At 38.7% G+C, this 24,712-nt stretch overlaps 1 protein-coding gene across 2 annotated transcripts in view; it reads right to left on the minus strand.

Annotated features, from left to right (window-relative positions):
• Nucleotides 1-24,712, minus strand: part of C5 (complement C5) — a 111,867-nt gene that overhangs the window by 49,955 nt on the left and 37,200 nt on the right. For both annotated transcript variants that reach the window (XM_023701599.1, XM_004641476.2), the window contains exons 10-20: nucleotides 23,168-23,283; nucleotides 20,906-21,091; nucleotides 19,474-19,677; nucleotides 17,834-18,043; nucleotides 17,492-17,641; nucleotides 15,881-16,010; nucleotides 7,360-7,422; nucleotides 5,828-6,025; nucleotides 3,364-3,454; nucleotides 1,925-1,998; nucleotides 1,092-1,231 (exon numbers count right to left, since the gene is read on the minus strand). In XM_023701599.1, the coding sequence (XP_023557367.1) occupies nucleotides 1,092-1,231; nucleotides 1,925-1,998; nucleotides 3,364-3,454; nucleotides 5,828-6,025; nucleotides 7,360-7,422; nucleotides 15,881-16,010; nucleotides 17,492-17,641; nucleotides 17,834-18,043; nucleotides 19,474-19,677; nucleotides 20,906-21,091; nucleotides 23,168-23,283 (1,562 nt within the window). The remainder of the gene's footprint in view (nucleotides 1-1,091; nucleotides 1,232-1,924; nucleotides 1,999-3,363; nucleotides 3,455-5,827; nucleotides 6,026-7,359; nucleotides 7,423-15,880; nucleotides 16,011-17,491; nucleotides 17,642-17,833; nucleotides 18,044-19,473; nucleotides 19,678-20,905; nucleotides 21,092-23,167; nucleotides 23,284-24,712) is intronic.

Here is a 24,712-nt window from a genome sequence, read left to right on the forward strand (position 1 = left end):
TTTTGGACTTCATTAGGTTCCTATATAAAGTTCTGTGACTATGATTTTTCAAGTGAAATCAGTCAGCCAACTGTACAATAGGCTTTAGAAGTATGCTACAAAGAGAATATAACCCAGGGGTGTAGTCCCTTCCAAGTTGGAGCTTTTCATAGATGGTACCTTGAAATGAGAGAGGATCAAGGAAGTTGACATGATTTTAGTCACTGTGATTAAAATGATATCTGGTGCATTCTGGGAGTGAAGTAGTGATGATTAGTCTTGACTGTCAACTTGATTGGTATAAGAGACATGGAGGAGATTAGTAACGCACACTTCCGGTGTGTCAAGGTCATGACCTTGGAGACTGTGGCTGGTTGCTGACTCCTTCCTCTCTGACACTGCTCCTCTGCTCTCTGCTGCCCACATATTAAGAGTTGTCTTCTTAGCATGTCTTCCACCAGGATGTTTCTGCTTGGAACAAGCCAAACCTGAACTAACCTTCCAAAACTGTGAGCCAAAATAAACTCCTCTTAAATGACAGATGTCAGGTGTTTTGAAGTGATAATAGCAGAGGGTTAACTGATATTCCAACAACATCTGAGTTAATGGGTTGGAGCTTTCCATGATGTGATAGTACGTTAGCTACAGGCAAATGAGTTAAAAGAGAAGAAAGGAAGCTGTCTCAGCATATAGTGAGATATTTGAAATCAAGATATCGGAGAAAATAACAAGATCTACAAAGTGACAGTGAGTACAAATGGCTAACACAGGGGAAGGGAAAGGGTTTTGAGAGTCAAAGAGACCAAGGAATTCAAAGATCTTCATGAACTGAACGTGAACTCACCCCTGAACCGCTACAGCACATGAGTCTCTTATGTACGTCTTCAGGGCTAGGCTACATGAACACTTGCCTTAAGTCTTCCTCCTTTTCCCATCCCTTTATCTCAAACAGCACAGCTAGTACAATCCTCATGAAGGCGTGGTTTCTCATGCTGAAGTGAGTTTGATCTTTACTGTTGTGCATAGGATAGTTGCATTAACATCATTGTCAGGAAACCAGAAAGTGTTTCCTTCTGCCCATTTATTCTAATTTACCGTACATACTTACTTACCATCATCTCAGAGGTTCTATAGTTATAAACAGTTCCTTTCAATTCGATGTGTTCCCCTCGTATGACAGAATATGGTATATTCATTTCCAAAAAGACATCTTTGAACACTTTTGCCTTGAGCGTATCAGCAACACATATACCTTTAGCCCGAAGGAAAAGCAAAGTAGACATGAATTAGAGAATTCCTGTCATGTTTTATTCATATTAAAATGTCCTACACTAACTTTATTTCAAGGATAAATTAATATTTGATTATGTTTTTTTCTTACTATCAAACCATGACTTTGAAGTTTATATTGACTGTGATTTTTATACTTACTGATATGTATCAGTAGAAAATTTCATTTGTTCAATAATTATTCAATTCTACTTAAGGCATAAGAATGTTTATTAGCTGAAGCACCAAATCTTTTTAGGTATCTGTTACTGAATCCATTTAATGAGTATGAAATTTTTATTGTGGAAACTAATAGTTTTGTGAAAACCAGCAAACAAATAAAGCCAACCCTGAAATTATTTATAAAGTATCTGCAGTAAGTTGCCATAAGGAAAAGGTCATATATTGTTTCTAACTACTCAACCTTCCAATCACAGAAGAAGTGAAAGAAAATAGAAACTTGACACCAGCTATCAAATGACAGTTAAATAAAAAGAATAAAATAAATCAAAAGGTTTGGAGATGTGGCTATTTTTAAGTCATCTTTATACATAGAAAATATACTTTAAAATGGCATCACTTAAGTTTTAAGAAACTAAAGAAAAGACATAACCAAGAACTACAGCTTGCTAATCAAATTGCTGCTTAGATTCGTGCATAACTGAAGCTTTCTTACCACTATTTGAAATGCCAATGCTTTGAATTTCCCAGGTCGTAAGAGAATCAGGCAGCCTTAATTGCATTTGACTTCTGGAAGTTAAAACATTGATATTCAAATACGGTTAAACATCACTTAACCCAACATGACAAAATTGTTGCTTTAAACCACTTTAGAATAAATAAGAAATCACAAGACAAAATCATGTCAGCTATTAAGGAAAATCTCATCAAGAAAAGTGGATTCAGCAACTCTCATTTATTCCATATTTTTAAAAATCACACCTGTAAAGTGAAAATTTAGGCTTAAAAGAGAAGAATTTTGTTCATTGTATGTTTTAAATGAAGGAAACAAAGTAAGGCATCTTCATACTGCAGGGAGGAAAATGATGCAGCTAAAATTTCTGACTATGATTCAACTTTTATATTTATCAACAGCTGTTGCCCATCAACTCTGTGTCAGGTACAGTGGCAGATGCTGGTAGAGGGCTTTTAACAGCTATAGTCCTGCTCTCAATCACTTTATGGTCTAGCATAAGAAGTCACTAAGTGAATAAATTACACTTCACTGTAACAGTTATACCAATAAAGCGTTAAAAGAATTCCGAGGCAGTGTGTATGCATCTAGCATGTTTATTTTTATGCCTTTTCAAGCAGGATCCTAAAATAAGTCCTGGCTATAAAATAGTAATCTGAATGGAATCTTTTCCCTTGAGGGATTTGGACTCTAAAGAAGAAGAAGGCAAGTAAACAGGCCAGTGCAGTACTCTGTGACAACCCAAACAGGGGTGCTGTGGTTGTGAGGGGTAAACCAATCTAACCCCTAATAGGGAGGGAACAGTGCAGGGAAATGTCGCCAAAGGGGCTGCTAGCTAATGAGCACAGTCATCTGCGATGGACAACAGAAGAACAAGAGGGACCAGGGTCAGGTCAAGAAGAGTCATGAGTAGACTGCCCTTGAACCAGCGGTTGGGGCCACCCAGGAGGAATGAGGTGTGGGGACTCCATATTCGTTATTCTTGTTTCAGAATCTGGTACAGAGCAGGTATTTAATCACAAAAGTGTCAAATAAAAGACTTTAACTAGACAACAACCTTTCTTTTTGTTTATCAATGTTTGTTTTATAGTCCAGGTATTAGTAGTTTAAAAACAGCTGCTTACTAGGGTATAGCACATGTCTGTATGCAGTAAACAGATACTAATGTGAAATGAAATTACATGGAATAATATTGTTATTTACCAATAATTAATGCTGCCCTGGAACCAAATTCCAAAGTAAAGCATGTTAAAAAACAAAATCATGAAGTAAAAAGAAAACAATATTTGACTTGATTTTAACTTTTAAACGTCTTAACTCATAAGTAAACTCTACAGAAATAAATAGTGTCCAGATTTTTGGCCATAACACTTGCATTTTCCACATTCTGTTTTCAGGGTAACATCAAAGAAGTATAATACCTTGTGGGAACACGGTGAACTTCCCATAACCAGCTTTCTGGAAAGTAACTCCGAATTTCTGGCTTCGTCACTGGTAATAGGGTCTTTATATCTGGGGAAAAAGAAAACATTTAATTATGGAAAAAATAATATAAAATCTACTTATACATGAAATTTAAAGTATAGCTATTAATCTATAACCTAAATGTTTTTTGAAAGACCAGTAAAACATTGTGTTTATTGATTTCAAAACAGAACCATGAAAACCTCAGAATTTCTTTACTAATAGCATTGGTAAAGCAAAATATAAAATATATAAAAGGGTTTGTTTCTTAAAATGTTGAACTTCTAGTATTCATGAGGTTCTACAAGGTACTGTCCAGTGTGCGAAATTATTTGCACATCTATAATTTTAATAATTGTTTTTTGTATTAGAAAACAAGAAAGTTTTATGCTATAGTCTACCTTAAGTTGATCGCTTATTTGTATTTACTTTAATAAAAAAAAACTTCTGCTTCCATCCAAGATGCACTAATGGGGACTGCATTTACCCTGAGCCTTAAAATAAAATCTAGATGGACCAGCGAGATAGCTCAGTGCACTAAGCACCTACTTTGGCAGGTGCAGGGACCAACTCTGGTCCCACATGCAACACAGGCCTTGTCCCCGGGGTACACTAAGCTGACGACTGAGTCCGGGTGTGGTGGCTCACACCTGTAATCCCAGTGCTGGGGAGGTGGAAACAGGAGGATCACCATGAGTCTGAGCTGCATAGTGAGACCCTGTACCAAATATATAACACGAAAAAAAATTCCAGAAAACTAGGCACAATATACAAAATAAGAGTTTTTAGGTTGAATGTAGAGGTGCACTCCTGTAATCCCAACTACTGGGGCTGGGGATGAGGTGTAGTGCAGAATATTTGCTCAGAACACACAAGGTCATAGGTTCAATCCTCAGTGCCAGAAGAGAAAACAAAACCAATTCTCAGACCCTGGAGCATAAACCACACTGGACTACGATCCTAGAGAGCGGGGAGCCCTAAAATGGCCCCAGTTTACTGCCTGGAGGAGGTTCTAGGCCAGAACAGCATACATGGGCCTGGCGGTTTTGATGACTTGTGGCAGCACAGATGGGTGTGTTGGGCAGTCACACCATCCTGAACAAGGGACAGGGTGACCAGACAGAAGCTCCGTGCAGCTGAAATTGGATGATTTTACTTGAAAAAAAAAAAGGGCAGCCACAACATGTATGCACTACATTGTTCATCAAAGTGCTGCCCATGCCAAGAACTGGGAGGCAAGCGCTCACGTTAGGACTACACTGAACTTAGAATGACACAGAGGGAAAGCGTAGCCCCGAAGAAAGACACTCAGATTCATGAAAAGTCTGTATTTCTTTTAAATGAGAAATAACATAAATATTTGTAATAACATGGTTGGTAAAAGACTATAATAACGGTTAGACATACACAAATGTGACCCTTTTTTGGTTTGTACTTTTTTTTATTAGTACATGTTTGCAATACATAAAATGTTGACATCCTGTGTGAAGTTGGTCCATACACACAACACAAATTAATTCTTCTCTTATCCCCTTTCCCTCAAGCTCTAGATCCCCTTCCTATTTGAGAAACATCTTTTTCCCAGCTTCTTATTATCTATCCTTTATTCTGCTCTCTATTTATATGTTGGGTTTCTCATAGAAGAGAAACCACACAATATTTAAGATGAATTGACTGATCATAACATTACGGTCTCAAGGTGCATCTGTTGTCACACAACTGACTCAGATTTCATCTTTGTTTATGGATGACGAGTGTGCCATTGTGTGTGAGCACATCTTCTTTATCCATCCATTTGAAGTGATGTTAAACACACAGGATTTAACAAAAACAATCACAATAAAAACAGGAACTCTAATTTTGTTTGTGTTTCTTTTTTTAAAACATGAGCTGCTTTTGTTTCTTTTCCTAAGCAAATGAAAGGTGAGTCCTAAAAGTTCTGAAAACGCATTAGCAAGTGTTCTCTAAGTCCGGAAAACACTGTGGCTAAAACTGAAACAAAATTTTTAACTTTTAGGATACATATATTTCATCTTATGGTAGAAGTCTTTTGCTGTATTTAATTAGCATAAGTATAAACAAAATTTTTAATGGTTATATTATCACTCGAAAGCGTTCTAGAGATGGCGGGTCTACGCTTCTCACTGAAGGATCAGCGAGGATAAATATTCACTCGAGTTTATAGGATGAATTTGCTCCAAATTCATACTGCTTCTTGAGTCTGGGCTAGTATCTTTTGCTCTGCATTACAGCTCTTCAAATTCCCCAAAAAATTAACAGATTTTTCTTATGGGCATTTACAAGTTATTTTTTTCTGCTTTCAGTTTTAATGAGAACATTGAGAACTGCCTTTCTTAGAAGTAGAAAGTTAAACAAAATCTCTCACGTTGGCCTGAAGTCTGATGAAAATGTAATACTTACGTAGCCTTCCCAACTGGATAGGTTTGTGAGGGTCTTGGTCTCGGATCTTTTTTGCAAGGATACAACATTCATTGAAAGCTCGGATACAGTGTGGGCCTACGGCAATCCGTGCAACTCGCTGCTCACAGCTTTCATAGTCATTCCGACGGGCTCCGTCGTAACAGCATTTCCTCGGCACAGCATGTTTGTACTTAGCGGCTGAAAGGGTAATAGGTTACCTCTATCATGCACACAGTCAGAATATCTCAGGCTAAGGAGGAATCAATCACAAAGGGTGCTTGGTTTCTACTGACAAATGACACCCTTATCTACAATGCTCGTAGTTGACTGGCCAGCCTCTTCTTAGAACTACTCTAGGTAGCAAAACAGTATGACCTCCCTGTTTACTCCACCCCAATTCACATTCAATGATAAAGGGCTTCTTGCAACTAAGCTACCTACTAAGTTTTGAAACTGACACTTTAGGGCCATCCAGATAGCTCAGTAGATTTAAGCGCTTGCTTAGGCAGAACGCAGCAGTTGGGTTTTAATCCTAGACATACAGTGCCGGCCCTGCCCACAAGGTAGGCTGAGACCGCGATTGAGACTGAGTGTGGTGGCGCACGCCTGTAATCCCAGGGCTTGGCAGGCTGAAAACAGGAGAATCACCACAAATCCGATCTGTGTAATGAGACCCTGTTGACCATGTACTAAATGCATTTAAAAAACTATAAAAAAGAAACTGACACTTTAGGTTCAGAATCCTTTGAGTAAAATATGTAAAATGTCCAAGAAGCTTTCAAGTATTTGAAGATGCTTCTTATTACTTTATAGATGTTACTTCAGTATGCTAAACATCCTATTTATTCAAACATTTCTTATGTGATATAGCTTGTAGACCTTCATCAGTGGTATCATGCTTCACTGTAAGTGCTCAGATTAACCAGGCTTTTCCTTTTCATCTCAGGAGAACATACAATAGAGGTTAGAATTACAAAAATTCCTATGCAAATAGGAGAAGTTATTATATTACCCAAAGTACGATTTCTGACTGAACTCAGGACACAGACTCCAAGAGTTGGTGCTCATGTCTATTGGTCAAGTATCAATAATTAAATAATATGCATTAGATTTATCTCAAAAGAATAATCCATAATGGTATTAAATGGTAAATATAGCAAAGAAATTGACTTCTAGTATTCCCTGAAAGTTAATTAAATCAAGAGTTTCATTGGAATAAAACAGAAGACTGTGATTTTAATTACTAATGAAGTTTGTAGGAAGAAACATTTGGGGCAATTAAAGGTCAATGTTTTATATTTTAGAGATAGACGTAATAAAGGTCTATTTACCTCAGATTAAGTCTGTGGCAAGTGAACTATTGAGTTTATTTGCTTTTATTTTTCTGAGGGAGCTGAGCTAGAGCACTACTTGCATCTTTCTTGTCATCTCTTCTATTTTAATTAGGGGAAATTATACAACGTTTCATTTTCTATAACTTTTGAACGATGCCATTATAGCCTTTTAACCATCACATGAAACCTTTAGAGTACCTTGTTCTTGTATTTGATCTTGCAGACTTCTTCTTGGCCTGAGAATTTCTTTACAAGTTTTATCTGTTTGAAAAATAAAGACAAAGATAAAGAAAAAGAAAGTAGATAAGATTTATAAAAGTGGGGCTGAGAATTAAGCTCAGTGGCACAGGGCCTGTGTCTGGCAAGTGTGAGGTCCTGAGTTTGATTCCCAGTATTTCTCCCCCAAACCTAAAACAGTTTCATGAAACTGAGTATTTAAAGCATTCAGAGGACCTGGGCAAGTGCAGCCCCAGAGAGGAGCCTGAGTTCATCTCCTCCCCTCCACCATTATCCCAGGGCAGCGCAGCTGTGTTAGAGAATCCTGAGATTCACCCCTTTCTGCCTCCATTACTTGGATTCAGGGCCTAGAGATCTGCAGGAACACCAGTGAAACAATAGGACCCTAGCTAAGATGGGCAGCTGGAGCTAGAGATGTGGAAATAGCCCATGTAACATTAGTAATACGAGCCAACAGGTGATATCTAACCTTTCATTTTGTTTTATTATTTTTCCCCAAATTTTTATTTTATTTTATTTGGAAGAGTAAAAACAAAAGCAAAAACAAATAGCAGAAACAAAGGTCAAAACAGGGTAACACTACATTACATATGTTACAGATTTTGAAAACAAGAATAGTAAATTACCAATGGTTGTTACATTACTATTTTTATCACCAAATCTGTTGCTCAGATTACTCTTCCTCTTTTTAGTCAATTATCTCTCTTGACTTTATGATACTTTCATGTGAGTAAACACTGTCTCTTCTCTTTCTGGTTCACTTCAAAACTCTTAGGTCTTCTCTTCCAATCCTTCCCTCCTGTATCCTACAATTACCTGAAACCTGGATGATCATCCTGTGCCCTCCAACCTTGTTCCTACTATGTTCAACCTCATCCATCTCTCAATCCTATCCCCCATGTTCCTGAACCACCACCCGCCCCCACACACAACAGGGTGAAATTACTCTAATAAGTGGAAAATCATTGCATACAAGTTCCTGGTATATGTTCTGTTCTATTTGTTTTCCTGTAGATCCTCCTCCTACAGTTATAGATACCAGGCTAATAGTTACCACAGTTTGTCAGTAACCAGGCTGTATTTGAGTCTGTTGTTGTTGTCAGCTAAAGTACTTTAACAAGGATGTTATATGTGCTAGAACCAGTTCCTCCCCCCCTCCCCAACGTGTGACAACACTGTAGTTGTAAGGGGTCATAACCATCACCATAGTACAGTGCCAAGGGTAGGGGCCATAAGTCAAATTGATAGCAACTCCTCAGACTTAATATATTGGGAAGATAGACTCTTAGCAAGCACATAAAGTCCAAGAACCACCTACACTGACAAGATATCTGGAAAAACAGACACCACCTAAGAAAGCCTCAACACCAGTGACAAGGGTATCTAACATAAGAAATGTACAAGCACCAACATAGAAAATAAAATAAAATAGAAAACGACAAGACAAAGAAGCAAAATGCAATCCCAAACACTCAGCCCAGCCAGGACAAATCCAGAGCACAGAGATAGAGGAAATTGGAAGCCAGTAGATGGAACTCTCTGAAATGATGGCAGCAGAAGTGAAAAAAAAAAAAATGATGATGCAGAAGAATAAGTGCTTCCCTGGTAAGTACAAGGGCCTGAGTTCAATCCCTGGTTCCACAAAAAAAAAAAAAAAAAAAAAAAAAAAAAAAAGAGCATAGAAAAAATAATCTCTAAGGTGCAAAAATAAATGAGTATTGAAATAAAAGACATTAAAGTAGGAAAACTATAGAAACCATAAATGCCAAACATAGACAAGAAATGGAATCAATGAAACAGACCTATATAGAAATACAAAGTAGAAACTCCCATCCCTGAGATTTTGAAACTCTACACAGCAGATTGAATAAAGACAAAAGAATATCAGATCTGGAAGACAGAAATGTGACCAGTGACCTGGAAAAGAAAGATATCTTAAAAATCACAAGAGACCATGAAAACTCCAACCAACAGTTACAGGATGAAGCAAAGGATAACAACACAAGATTGACTGGAATCAGTGAAAAAGCTGGAGACAGCACAAAAACCATTAAAAAGTGCTTCACAGAAATAATGGCAGAAAACTTCTCAATCATGGGAGAAGAACTTGACATAAATAAATGAAGCAGACAGAACTCCAAATAGCAATAACCAAAATAAACCTACACCAAGGCATATAATAATCAAGATTTCAGATATTCAGCACAAGAACAAAATCTTAAAAGCAGCCAGAGGGGCTGGGGATACAGCTCACTGGCACAGTGTCTGTCTAGCATGCTCAAAGTCCTGAGCATGTTGATTCCTGGAAACAAGAGAACAACAAAGCTAGAGAAAAGAAGAGTATCACCCACCCATAAAGGAAAGCCCATCAGAATTACGGCAGACTTCTCAATGCAAACCCCTAATCAAGGAGATCTTGGAGTGAGACATTTTAAGCCCTAAAGAAAAACAGTCTTCAACCCAAATTGATATACCCAGTAAAACTGTCTTTGATAATTAAAGGAGAAATAAGATACTTCCATGACAAAGAACAATTAACAAAATTATGATGACCAAAACAGCTCTATAGAATACTCTGAAGGACATATTGGAAAGACATAATGAAGATCACAAACACATAAACACAAATAGAAAAAGCTACCAGGGAGGGCAACAATCAAACAGAGGAGAAATGCAGAGAACAAACATCAGGAAAGCAACCTAAAAAAGAAAAGCCAATACACTTCAGCTTTAAACATCAACATAAGTGGTCTCAACTCATCAGCTCTATTCTGTTTCAAAAGGAGCAGAATAGATCAAAAAGCAAGATCCAACAATATGCTGCATTCAAGAAACACAGTTAACCTAAAAAGAAATTCATAGACTAAAAGTCAAAGAATAGACACTATTCTCCGTGCCCCACAACCTAGAATAAAGCAGGGTTAGATTTCGTATTTGCAGATAATGCAAACTTTAAGCCAAAACTGATCAAAAGAGATAAAGAAGGCCACTGCATACTTGTTAAGGGAAAACTCCAGGAAGAAGAGAAAATGATCATAAATATTTATGCACAAAACACAGATTCACCCAACTAATAAACAAATATTAACAGATATGAAAAGCCAAATAAACATTAACACAATTGCAGTGAGAGATCTTAGTACCTGACTTGGACAAATAGGTAGATCAACTAAACAAAAACATCAACAAAGAAATATTAGAATTAAACCAAGCTTGTGAATAAATGAACTTCGTAGATGACTACAGAGTGTTCCACCCCTCAAAATCAGAATACATATTCTTCTTAGCTGCACGTGGAACATTTTCTAAATGTTTAGCTAACAAAACATTTTTTACATGAATGTAGAGAAATTGAAATATCATGTGCATACTTTCTGACACAGTGCAATGAAACAGGAAATCAAGGTCAAAGGCAATCACAAAAACTACATAAACATGTGGAAATTAAACAACACCCTTTTGAATAACCAATGGGTCACAGAGGAAATTAAACTGCATATATAATTAAGCAAAAATGCTGATATAACATACTGAAACTTATGAGATGCAATGAAAGAAGTCCTACAAGGGAAATTTATAGCAATAAACTCACATCAGGAAAACAGAATGAGCTCAAATAAACAACCTAAGGTTGAACCTTAACCTTCTAGAAAAAGAAAAAATCAAACCCAAAGCTCATATGAAGGAGGAAATTATAAAGAGCAGAAATTAGTGTCATAGAAATAAGAAAACAATATAAACAATAAATGAATCAAAAAGTTGGTTCTTTGAAAGAATAAATAAAATTGGGGCCAGTGAGATAGCTCAGTGGACAAAGCACCTGCTTTGGCAAATACAGGGACCAGAGTTTGATCCCTAGTCCTGCATGCCATGCTGGCCCCACCCCCAGGGCATGCTGAGCCAGTGACAGAGTCTGGGCATGGTGGTTCATGCTTGTAATCCCAGCACTGGGGAGGCTGAAAACAGGAGGATCACTATGAGTCCAAGCTGCCTGGTGAGACCCTGTACCAAATACACAAATGAAAAAAAAAGAATAAATAAAATTGATAAACATTAGCTAGCCTCATCAAAAAGAGGGGGAAAAAAACCACAAATTCAAGCAATTAGGAAAGATAAGGGGAAAAATCACAATGGATCCTCCATAAATCCAGAAAATCAATACCTACTATGATTCTTTTTTTTTTTTTTTTTTTGCAGAACCGGGGATTGAACTCAGGCCCTTGCGCTTGCCAAGGAAGCACTTATTCTACTGAGCCATTTCCCTGGCCCCTATGATTCTTTTTTAAAAAAAAATATTTTGTTTACTTGTGATTTACATACACACACACACACACACACACACACACACAAAGTTTTTTTTGGATTGAGGATTGAATCTAGGGAGTGGTGTCCAACACACTATCCACTAGCACACGAAATATGCCACTACAAATTGGATGTGCTTTAATATAATAGATTTTGGAAGACTTACTGGAAAAGCTTGTGAAATATTTGTGACAATTTTACAATATTGCCTGCATGTTAAAATGATACTCTAGTTACAATGGGTTACCTAAGCTATCTTATTAAAATTAATATAATCTGTTGGTTTATTTCATCAGGTTCTTTAAAAACGTTTACAAAAATTTGAAATTAAGTATTTGGTTTACATCCATTTTTTAACTAGATAGCATTGAGGAGGACCTTCATCAGGCCATTGGTCGGGGGGGGGAACAATAGCCACGACCCTGGAGAAATACCAAGCAGATACTAACTGGCCACTGCAATCAATATCTGGCACTGTAGGGCTGGCAAGACCGCTCAGTGGACTAAATGACTGCTTAGGCAAGCTCAGGGATGGGAGTTTGATTCCTGGCACCACACGCCATACCGGCCCTGTCCCCAGGCTCCCTGAGCAGGCCATTGAAATCAGGTGTGGTGGTGCATGCCTGTAATCCCAGCACTGGGGAGGCTGAGACAGGAGGATCACTATAAGTCCGAGCTATGTAGTGAGACCCTGTGCCAAATTAAAAAAAAAAAAAAAATTCAATAACATTCCTGTGCACAAGCAACAAATTTATAGAGAGAAACTAGGGAAAGCACACCCTTCACAATAGCATCTGAAAACATGAAATAGGGCCAGGGAGATAGCTCAGTGGTCTAAGCGCCTACTTTGGCAAGCGCAGGAACCAGGGTTTGATCCCTGGTCCTGCATACTGCACTGGCCCCACCCCCAGGCCAAGCTGAGCTGGTGACCAAGTCCAAGAGTGGTGGCACATGCCTGTAATCCCAGCGCTGGGGAGGCTGAAAACAGGAGGATCACTATGAGTCCAAGCTGCATAGTAAGACCCTGTACCAAATACATAAATGAAGAAAATAAAAGAAAACATGAAATACTTAGGATTTAATCTAACACATGATATAAGAGATCTGTACAGTAAAAATTACAGTAATTTAATAAAAGGAGGTAGAAAAATATCAGAAAATGTAAGACTATCCCTTGTTCTTGGATAGGAAGAACCAACATTATGAACAGTCCACACTCCCAAAACTGTTATACAGATTTAATGAAATCCCAATCAAAATGCCATTAGCACACCTCACAGATCTAAAGAAAACACTACAGTTCATTTAGAGACAGAAAGAGACCTACAATAGCAAAGGAGATTCTGGCAATAAAGCAAGTCAGGGAGCATCATAATTCCAGACATGAAATTATACTACAAAGCTACTATGATAAAACAGCATAGGATTGGCAAAAAACAAAACAAAACAAAAACACAAAAATATAAAAGAAAACCAAGCCTGAGGATCAATGGAACAGAAGATACAGACACAACTCAAACAAACTTGATCATCTTATTTTTGACAAAGGTGAATGCCAAGCACATTCACTTGAAGAATGATAGCCTCTCTAATAAATGGTGCTGAAAAACTGGTTTTCCATACACTGAAGACAAATGGGCATATGAGATGAATATACGCTTCTATACTAGACCCATGTCTCTCTCACCACGCACTAAACTAAGGAAAATGGAGCAAAGATCTAAATATTAAAACAGAAACACTAAATTTACTGGAAGAAAAAAGGTATAGCTATAGGCAGAAGCTTCATAAACAAAATGCAGACTGCAGGGAAACATTACAAAGATTGAACAAATGGGATCTCATCTTATTAAAAAGTTTTTGAACAACAAAGTAAATTACCAACAGAGTGAAAGAAGAAAACCCATAGAGTAGGAAAAAATTATAGCCAGTTGTCCCTCAGACAAAAAACTTAGGAACTTATATCAAGAACATATAAAGAACTGAAAAATCAGATCCCCAAATTCAAAGACCCAATCAAAAATGGGCATATGAGATGAATATACGCTTCTCAGATAAAAAAAAAATACAAATTGTAAATGAATACATGAACAAATGTTCAACATCATTGGTAGTCTATAAATACAAATTAACAATGCTGAGATTCCATCTCACTCCAGAAAGAATGGCTAACAACAAGAAGTCGGCTGATAACAAATGCTAGAAAGGACGTGGAGGAGAAAGGAACCCTTCTCCACTGCTGGTGGGAGTGCAGGCTGGTACAACCACTACGGAAATCAGTGTAGAGACTCCTCAGAAGGCTAAAATTAGTAGTCCCATTTGACCCAGACATTCCCCTACTGTGTATCTTCATAATCCCAGACATGAAATTATATTACAAAGAAGAATTAAAAACATCACACCAGAGCAATACACGTACATCCCTGTTTATAGCAGCACAATTTATAATAGCTAAATCTTGGAAACAACTTGAGTGCCCATCAACTAAGGAATGCATTAAAAAGTTTTTTATATAATGGAGTACTACTCAGCCATAAAGAAAGATAAACTGAAGACTTCTATGGTAAATGGATACTTGTGACCATAAGTGAAATAAATAAAACCCATATGTGTAAACATCATGTCATCTCATTAGGATAAAAAACCGAATGAGTAAGTAAGATCCAAAATGTACAATAGAGGGCTGGCCAAATAGCTCAGCATATTAAAGTGCCTGAAAGCAGGCACAGGGTCTGGGGGTTCAATCCCTGGGCCTGCTGTGCTGGCCCTGCCACCGGGGCACACTGAGATGGCAAATTAGACTGGGCATGGTGGTGCGCACCTGTAATCCCAGCTCTTTGGAGGCTGTAAACAGAAGAATCACTATGAGTCTGATCTAGTAGTGAGACCCTGAACACCCTGTAGATCCTTCCCTAAAATTAAAAAAAAATGTACAATAGGTATTGTGAGTTGGGAATAAGCTATTCAAAAGAAAAGACAAAGTGTGATGGGGGAGAAGGGAAAAGGAAAAAAGGGAAAAAGATAAATACATATTTCTCCACAAAATAGTTAAGATAGTTAGCAGTTAGTTACTCAGAGTTCATTGTATAGAAAGTTTGTGCTAATATTATTTGGAGAAGATATGCCTATATCTTGTACCCTGAATAACTACTGGGAAGACAACAATATATAACGTGTTAATTATTATAACTCTCCTACTAACCTGTTTTTAAACTGTTTTATTATTATTCTTTTCTTTAAAATAAAAAGTAATCTAAAAAAGAAAAAATTTCAGAAGCCATTCATCCAACAACTCCATCTTGAGAAGCGGCTTCAGGTTAGGCATGATCCACGGTCCCCGAAAATATGACTGGTGTTGTCAAAATGAATTCAGGGTCATGTCGTTTGGTTTGTTTTATTTGAATTTGACTCTGAATCCTGCAACCTTTTGATCCTGTGACTACAGAGAAGCAGCTAACCATTTGGAGCGAACAAACCTTGGGTGATCTATTTTTCTTATTTGCTCTTTGATCTCTATTATCACAGACATAATCATGAACGCCATAATATTGTGTATAATTAAGAACAAGTTTAGAACCACAGAAAGAAAGTGATTAAGTTGTGATCTGTGATCTGGAAGAGCCCCCAGGGCTGGGTATGAGCTAAGACGTGATGTAAGAAAGTGTACTAGCATGCTGGGGCTGGTGGTACACTGCTTAGGCACAGGTTTGGTCCCTATCATATCCTCCCCTTTAAAGGGGTGGGGGAGATGATCACTTTTGTATGGGGAAGAGGCCTCATAAAGGAAGCAATTCTTACCCTAGCTTCTCCAGGATAACAAAGGGGAAAGCAATCCAGGTATGTAATGCCCAAAGGTATAAAAGGATGGAGCCGTCCAAGAACTACAGAAGAGTAATAGAAAGCCGTGAGAAGTTGTTGAAGAGAACCAGGGAGAAAATCATGAAGGGTCAGAGTACTACCTCAAAGAATTTGTGCTTTATATTTAAGAGCAATAAAATATTTTCTCCAGGGAAGTTACTCAGTCACAGTATAAAGAATATTCTGGAAGAGGGAAAAATGCTGTCTGGAAGGCAGAAATCAATGTCAAAAAATGTTTTAAAAAATGTTGATGAATTTAATCATGTACAGTAAACATGTGCTAATAAACATAAAACAATAAAAAAGTTGAGCGTGTTACCATTTCCGTGGGGCTCCTCTGTATCTGCATTGGTGATGAGGGTGAGACCAGCAAGATGGAAAACATCTGCGTTGTCCCGGCCACCACCTGCTCCACAGCCCAGGTCACTCTTCTCGAAAGCTTGAAACACCTGTCCAGAAAAGCAAAATGTTAAGCTTATTCAAATATTGTGTAAGTATTCCTCCACAGAGGTAAAAGTACTAGACACTGCATTATTATAATAAGCCTGTGAAATACACAGGACATTCATTTATCAACTGACAAAGACCAAATTTCCCAACTTCATTCCTTTAGTCTGTCCTGTATTTATAAAAACATACCTACTCAATATTAAATCAAAAACTAAATTTTGGGCTGGGGAGTTAGCTCAGTAGAATAAGTGCTTGCCTGGCAAGCACAAGGGCATGAGTTCAATCCCCAGTTCCGGAAAAAAAAAACCCAAAAAAACCCTAAATTTTAAGCAACACCATTACAAGCCAAATTCTTAGAACCTGACCTGTTGAGCTTGATTGTCAATGTGATTGTCTTGAGAGATGCCTGAGAGATGGTTAGGACACACTATAGCATGTGTCTGAGTGGGTCATGGAGGGTGACCCTGGGGAATACATCTGGCCCCTCGCCCTTTTCTCTTGGCTTTTTCCCTCTCCCTGTCTCTAGGATGCCACCTGTTGAGTATCTTTTCTCTGCCAACCCCTTCTGCCACAATGTTTCTGCCTTGGAGCCAGGTGGACATGGACCGAAACCTCCGAAACCGTGAGCCAAGTCACACGTTTCTCCTTTATGCTGTGTGCATCAGATCTCTTGGGTCAGCAAGGAGAAAACTGACCTTACAGAAAACTGACCTGTGGTGGTCTGCATATAGAACACATGTTGCAAGCAATATAATGAATGAATAAATATATAAATGAGTGAAAACATAAAAGAATGAATTTAAAAGTTAATTTTTAAATCACTAAATAAAAAGACAGCACAATCTCTTATGACTTTAGGAGAGGATTTTAAGTTCTTAGTAGGAGAATACTTGTATACAGGGCTTATTTCAGTTTTAATTTTGACCCCAAATAGTCTTTCTTCTCTGAATGCTTTTGCCATTGCAGTCTTTCAGTTCTTTTTTTCCTTGTTCAAAGAAAATGCAAGCCTAGAAACTAGTAGCTGAGTATAGTGGAAATAAATGACAACTCAGGAAATTGAGTAATTTTCAAATTTTTCAGCACCACAGATTTTAATAGGGGATTAAATAAATAAACCCAAGGATATCCTATCCAGTCTACGTGTCTTCTCTTTTGCTGCCTCTGTATCTGTCCCCACCACCACCTGCGCTCAGTCCTGAACTTCTCTTAAATGGTGACACTTTTGATCCATGGCTGGCATGGACCTGTGTTTTTAAAAGCTTAAATCCATATTTGGAAAAAACAAACATGAATTGACCTGTGCTGTGGGAGCTAACATCTGATTGTCTCCCTCTCTCCGAACTGCTAAACTGGGCAATTCTAGAAAAGCGGGTGAGTGTTTTCTTAACTCGTCGCCTATAACTTGCGCTGGTGGCCACACTTGCTGAAGCGCTGACCTGAGTGCCCCACCCCAAGCAACTACAAGACTGCATGACTTAACTCTTTGCATAGGCTTTCTGGCTCTTCCGTGGAGCCTGTACACAGCACTGTCCACTGCTGAGAGTGCCACCCAGGAGTCTGACTCAGTTTCCATATCAAGAGCCACAGTTTGGCCTGGAGAATATTCCTGTCTATCTGGAGACAGCTGAACCTAAAAAGTCAAGTGAGAAAAAAGATCATTTATACAAGACAAAATGGTTCTGAAGCAGCTTCCCCAACAGCCTTCCTCATGTAGAAGAAAATGAATAGGTACATGGGTGAAAACAGAACAGAGTGAATTAATTTTTAAATTTCTAAATAAAAAGAGAGCACACCCAGATGTGGTGTGTGAGTTGTGCCCTACCTGCAGCTGGTTGCCGCACTTTTCTTCAATATTCAACCAGACCGAGTCAGACACTAATTCTGCTGTCTGCTGTCCTGTAACAATGTAGTAGACCAAGAGCCGGGCTGAGGGGACCATGTTCTGTGTCACTGGGATATTCATACTTTGATAAGATGAATCTTGCAGTTTCTCCTTGGTGCCAAAGTGTACAATTTTGCCCTTGGATAAAATCTGAAAGTAAATAGTGGGAACAGCAATAAGCACATCGACGAAACCTGCGCTCAGGACAATGCCAGGGGCTTAAGCAACAAGTATGTTAAAGAAAAACAAAGTTCACTTGTGTATTTGTTCCTAATACTTGCCAGGAGCTTCAACTGTTATTGATCCCACAAGATCCTCATGAAGTGGGAATATTCAACTCTCTGAAAGAAATTGAGGCTCAGGAGCTTACTAAGTCATACAGAGGACTAGAGAGATAGTTTGGCGGTCTAAGAACCTGCCTGGAAAATGCAAGGACTTGGGTTCAGTCCTGGGTACCGCTTGCTGTGCCAGTCCCAGAACCCCAGAAATGCCATGTGGGCCACCAAAACCAGGCGTGGTGGTGCACATTCATAATCCCAATGCTGGGAAGGCTGAGACAGGAGGATCACTATGAGTCTGAGCCATGTATTGAGACCTTGTACCAAATAATTAAGTTTTAAAAAAAAATGTTTAAGAAGTCACACCAAATTTAGATCAAAATCATGTAATTAGGAAATTAAAGAGCTAAAATTTGAACCCAGATCTGTTTGAAGTCATACACTGTCATTAAAACCCCTTCTGTTTTGTTGACTTATAAAATTCTGGTGTGTAAGTAGAATGTATCTTAGTTAGGACTTAAATTTTAAAGCCAAGGATTAGATTGTAAATGGGAAACTTAAAGAGGAAATAAATCTCATGAAGCCCAAATATCTCCAAACTCCTTTAAATTGTCCTTAGAGAGCAAGACTGTGCACATGGTTTTGTATGTATTCCCTAGTTTCTCTACCTTGCCTCAGTCAGGATTTTTCATTTTCTTCCTCAAAAATGTGGAATGGCCACCTATTTGTCCTAGCCACTGGAATGATTCATTCTACTTCTGTGGCACGTGGCAGGGAGCTCTTGACATTATTTGCACCTTCTTTTCTAAGATTCCCCAACAGGTTTGATTGATCCACCTCCTATTTAATGTCAGTGTTGCTGACTGTAGAATGGGAGCAGGTGTAGTACAACCCAGTTCTCTGGAGCAGGGTTCAAGTCCCTCCTTTTATGCCAATGAAATGCACGTTTTTCAACTAGATGGAGGCTAATAATCTTTGGGTGCATAACGTGGCAGATTCAGTCAGGGACTTCGTTGGTGGGAGGAGTTATTAGGTCAATAATCAGAGGTCCTCAGTTCAAACCAAAATCTTCTGAACTGACCAATCCTGGTGAGTTCTGAAATGTTTTATCCTTAGTTTCCTCATTCGTGAAATGGCAATAAAAAATCATGCTTTTCCTCAGTTTTGAAAAGCTGATATTCAAATATATAATGCCATTGAATGTGTTTTATAGGTACAAATGTAAGGAATCAACCTAATGTTTGTCTATAAAGCAAAGGAACAATGAGTGATCTGATGCAAACCTCTAATTATTGAACTTACCAAGTAATTATAGTGAGTTATATTGTTGACATAAGGACCTTTAGGGGTGACAATGATATTCAGATGTTGTCCCACAAGCAAAGCTTTATAGTTCTCAGTCCAGTCAATATAAAGGTAACTTTCACTGAGAGACGAGTATGCAACAGCTTGGTAATCTTCCTGGGCCTGATTTTCTTCTGGAAGATCTGGAGCATCAGTCTGGACCTGGGAAAGAAATTTTCCAAAACAGATGTGGATTGTGAGTAATACTCTTTGTAAAACAGATTGTTTAAATCCTCAGCCTTACAAGATTCTAAATTCTACAGTATAAAACATTACAGACAAAACCCCCCATTCCATCCACCAGTGTTTATATAGGTGTGGGACCACATAACATTATAAAACTATGGAAAATAATAACAGGACTCTGAGCTATGATGGAGAAGCCCCATGAAGATAGAAGGAGCCCCAGAAACAAAGGCTGGCACTCTCCCTGAAACATCACAGGGAATTCTCTTCCTAAGGGATAGATGCAGGAGTTGAGGGTACGAGATGGGTAGTGGTGTGGAGGTCGCTCTAACTCCTGAAGCAAAGGGAGTTATGAATGAACATGATGGGGACCATGGTGATGTGGTGACACAGGGGAGTGTGTCTAAACATGGGGCAGGGCACATATGATAACATGGGAATAATACCTGCTTCTAGGACCCAGAAAGGTTGTTTGCCTGCGGTCTGGAGTCAGATATGCACTGGTTTGTATTCCAGTGCCAACGCTTATTGTCTGAAAAAGTTATTTAATCAAAAGAGAGGTAGAAGTCTCCATTTCCTCAGCCACAAAAGGCCAGAGGTAATATCCTCTAACGCACATTGCTGAGTAAGTGGGTATTAAATGTGTTCCTTATAAAGCTGGTGGCACAGGGCCTAAGTATTTGTTTAGTCAGTTCTTGGTGGCTGAGGGTGAATATATGTATGGTGCACTCACTCACTCGCATTATTAACTTACATTTTATTTGAGATTGGGAATGTAAATACTACATGCTGGAAGAGGAGACAATTAAGCAAGCTGTAAGGTAGAGTGGTTTGGACATTGGAGAAAAAGGCAGGGAGGATTTCACCTTTGGCCCTCTCTTGTGGTCCTGAGAGCAGACAAAAAGGGTGTAGTGGTGGGTGTTCCTATCACTGTCCTCCGTTATATCTAAACTGAAATTTTCAAATTCTAATTCAGTTTTGTTGGCATAAGAGAAAACACTTCATTTTCAAATGAAAATGGAAAGATTTGTCCTCTTTAAGGGTCAGTCAATAATTTAGGAGATTTTCTCTGGCATTCAGGATTTTGAAATGAGTTCTCTGGACTCATTTATGAACTCTGCCACATCTGTTCTGCGCCCCAGCCAAAGCATACAGTCAAGAGTACACATCGTCCTAGAAAATACAGCGGGAGAACTCAGCTCACATGAAAATCCAGCGCCGTCACTCCAGATGGGAGGTTAACCACAAACAAAGCCACTCCATGGCTGAGACTTGTTATACTTTTCTTTGGTTCCAAGTCAGATGTCTCCTGGTTTACACTGACTGTTCGTGCATTCAGGGTGACTGGGATCCCTCCTACCGACTGGTCTAGTGAATCCTTAACTTGTACCTGTTTATAGAACAATGCAAATTCAACAACTCATCATGTCTTTTAAAACGTAACAGCTGAAGCAGTTCTCCTTCCTGCGCAGCAAAATATAATTCCTTAAGGGGATGTGTGTGGTCTGTCAACTTGTAGAAGGGTTCAGTTCTATTTGGTCTACTCCTTCTTAAATGGGTGAGTTCATGTACAAATTAGACTTGGACATAAATAGCATTCTATATGCCAGCCAAGAGAGGTGACAAGATCTGCTACCTAATGTCATTGTTTTTTTTTTTTAATTATTTTAGCATAAAGGAGAAAATGAAGCAATTGCTTTTGGCAATGATTCCTTTTCTTTTTTAATTAATTAATTAATTAATTAATTATTTGGTACAGGGTCTCACAATGCAGCTTAGACTCATAGTGATCCTCCTGTCTCAGCCTCCCCAGCACTGGAATTACAGGTGTGTGCCACCACGCCCAGTTTTGGTGACTGGCTTGGTGTGCCCTGGGTTCCTGAACTGGCACAGCATGTGGTACCAGTGATCGAACCCAGGTCTTTCCACTTTCCAGGCAGGGGCTTAGACCACCGAGCTATCTCCCCAGCCTAATAATTCCTTTTCATACGAGGAAAAATACATATATTTTCTTTTTCAACATTTACTTCTTGGGGGCCAGGAAAATAGCTCAGCAGAATAAGTGCTTGCCTGGCAAGCGTAAGGGCCTGAGTTCAATCCCCCATTCCACAAAAAAACAAACAAACAAATTTACTTCTCACCATGCATATACATAACTGATATGCAGTATCTGTAATTTCTACAAAAATATCTTTTATATTTTTAGGTGTGATGTAAAATTATATAAAAGTGATTTTAGTTGGGGAGATAGCTCAGTGGCTTAAGAGTCCACTGGCAAGCTCAAGTTTCTGAGTTTGATCCCTGATACAAAAAACCCAAATATATAAGAGGTTAAAAGCATATACAAAGCTTCCTTTATGCTTGGTAAATTTTTCTCTTAAAAGCCTGGGGTGCACTTTAATAGATGACACATATTAACTACAATCAGGGCTGGGCAGATAGCTCAGGGGCCTAAAGCACCTACTTAGGCAGAGCGCAGCATCAGGGGTTCAATCCCTGAAGTGCCAAGCTGCACCTCTGCCCTCAGGGTGGGCTGAGACAGCAATTGAGATTGGGTGTGGTGGCACATGCCTGTAATCCCAGCACTTGGGAGGCTGAAAACAGGAGAATCGCTACAAGTCTGATCTACATAGTGAGACCCTGTAGGCTCTGTACTAAATACATTTTTAAAAAAAAAACCCTACAATCATCCTTCAGTATCCATGGGGAACCAGCTCCAGGCCTCCCATCAACAGCCACAGCATGCATCACCATGATTTAACTTACACTGATGCTTAAAAGTAATGCATTTTCAAAGAATAAAGAATAACCATAAACCTCTAGGTTTTTTAAACTAAGAACGGGGAATAAAAATTTCTACTTACTAAGTTTAACAAAACACTACATGTGGTATAATTTATATTGAAAGATGTAACAGAATAATAAAATGTTATAAAGTAAATGGATATTTCAAATAAAGAGAAAAAAGGAAGCAAAAAAGATATAAAAGGAATCAGGGACAGAAAAATTCAAAATAGAAAGGACAGAGAGCGAAAAGAAAGGTAGACTAGAGCCCAGAGTTCAGCACAAACAGGACAGAGACAAAGCGAGAAACAGAAATACTTGCTCAGAGATAACACTAGAGTTAAAAAAAAAAATAGTGAAAGAGAAGGGAATCTATTTCTCAGAGGGGCTGTCTCTAGCTTAAGACTACTTGCCCCAAAGTAATTTTAGATGTTAGTTGTTTTTGCACAGTGGACATTTGAAGTTTGATTTACACGTAGCATAATGGGAACACCTCATACCAGGCTATCTTACTGAATACTAGCACGTATCAGAAAAGTACAAATCACCCCCAATAGAGCAGGCACCCTCCCTCTGTACTCGCCTCTCTAGCAGCTTTCTCCCATTTCCTACATTCATGTTTTCTATACACAGAAACAAACAAGAGTACTCAGTAGCTCCCTCCCACCTCCCACCCCTGTACCTTGATGGAGTATGGAATCCCAGGCTTCAAGAAAAGAGGAGTAGCAACTAAATTCAGTGTGTAGGGAGAGAGGGTGTATTTGATGCCAGGTATTTCTGCCTCTTCAGAAAATCCACCTAAGGAAATAGTAAGCATCGTGTTATCAGTTTTAGAAGTCTATTGATGTTCCTGGAGTCCACACCAAACCTGTCTCCACAGAGCCTGGGCCTTATGTCTTCACAGGTAGAATGCAGGGATGTGGAGAGAAATGGGGAACAATCAGGAGAGCTTGATAAAGGGAAATTCCCTGAGGGTGTACAAGACAAATCACAAGAATGTAACCCTATGGCTGAAAATCAAGTTAAACATTAAGAACATATGAAGAATATGAAGACCATTAAGAATGACATATGAAGTCCTAATATCCTCAAACTCCTTCCACAACTTTACATCCACAACAATTCCTCCCTATTCCTTGTACTGCAGCAAAATTGCTCTTCTCAGAGACTAAGCTCAGTTTCCTCCCTTCTTGCTGTAAAGGAGGGCCTGTGTCACTCTGGGAACTCTTCCTGCCTGCAAAGCCTTCTTCAATGGTCATCTTCCCAACACCATTCTTGGTTATTTGACATCAGCAATCAGAAGTTCACCTTTCATTGAAGGTCAACAGCATTCATCTCTGGCTTCAAGCACAGGGTTCTTTATCTCCTGTCTTAACCCTGATGCTAGAACCTAAATCACTGGTGTGCTGGGATCCTTCCTATTTGTGAGCCAGTGTATTGAACAATGCTCTGAAAAATCTCATAAATATTGCTTAGGCTAAACTGATTAGAAATAAGTTGAGGAACAAAAGTAAGAAATGAATATTCAAGTAATGTTGAAAACAATAGCTAGGCGAAGAGGGTAAAGTCATAATCACTGTCCAACATCTACTAAGCATCTGGTTTATGTAAGGTGCTCAGTAGCTGGGTAACTAATTCTGATTCTTCATTCTGCTACTATGAAAGGGCAAACTTAAAGGATTAAAAGAGACTTTAGGAACCATCTGTCATTTTACCAAAAAAAATTGGGGTCAGCATAAACTATGTATTCAAGATTAGTTGGGAATTCAATATAAACCTGAAAATATGATATTAATAATCAAATATAATAGGTGTAAGAAAAATTGACCTGCCTTGCAGCAGTAATTAATGACTATTAAAAAACCATTGTTATGAGTCTTAGAGCAGTAGACAAGCTTAAGCATGCTGAGAAAGTAGTGGGCAGGCCCTGGAAAAAGAAAAGGCAGAGGTGTTGGAGGCCAATAACTGGTATCCATTCTATTCCTCTGCTGAGTTAAGTTTATGGCCCTTCTCACCTTGCCCATTCCCTGTGAATCAAGTGCTATGCCCTAGGGGTTGCACCCTCCCCGTTGCCTAGATACCTGCTGACCCAAAGAGGGGAGACTTCCTCATTCCATCTCCCCCTATATATACCCAGAACCTCCCCTAAATAAATGAGGCTTGATCAGAATCTTTGTCTTGCCTCCATTTCTCGCGTCTCCTGTCCTTTGTCCCCACTTCAATTCCC

Source organism: Octodon degus, unplaced genomic scaffold (genome assembly GCF_000260255.1).
Source record: "Octodon degus isolate 3935 unplaced genomic scaffold, OctDeg1.0 scaffold00137, whole genome shotgun sequence".
Lineage (NCBI taxonomy): Eukaryota > Metazoa > Chordata > Mammalia > Rodentia > Octodontidae > Octodon > Octodon degus.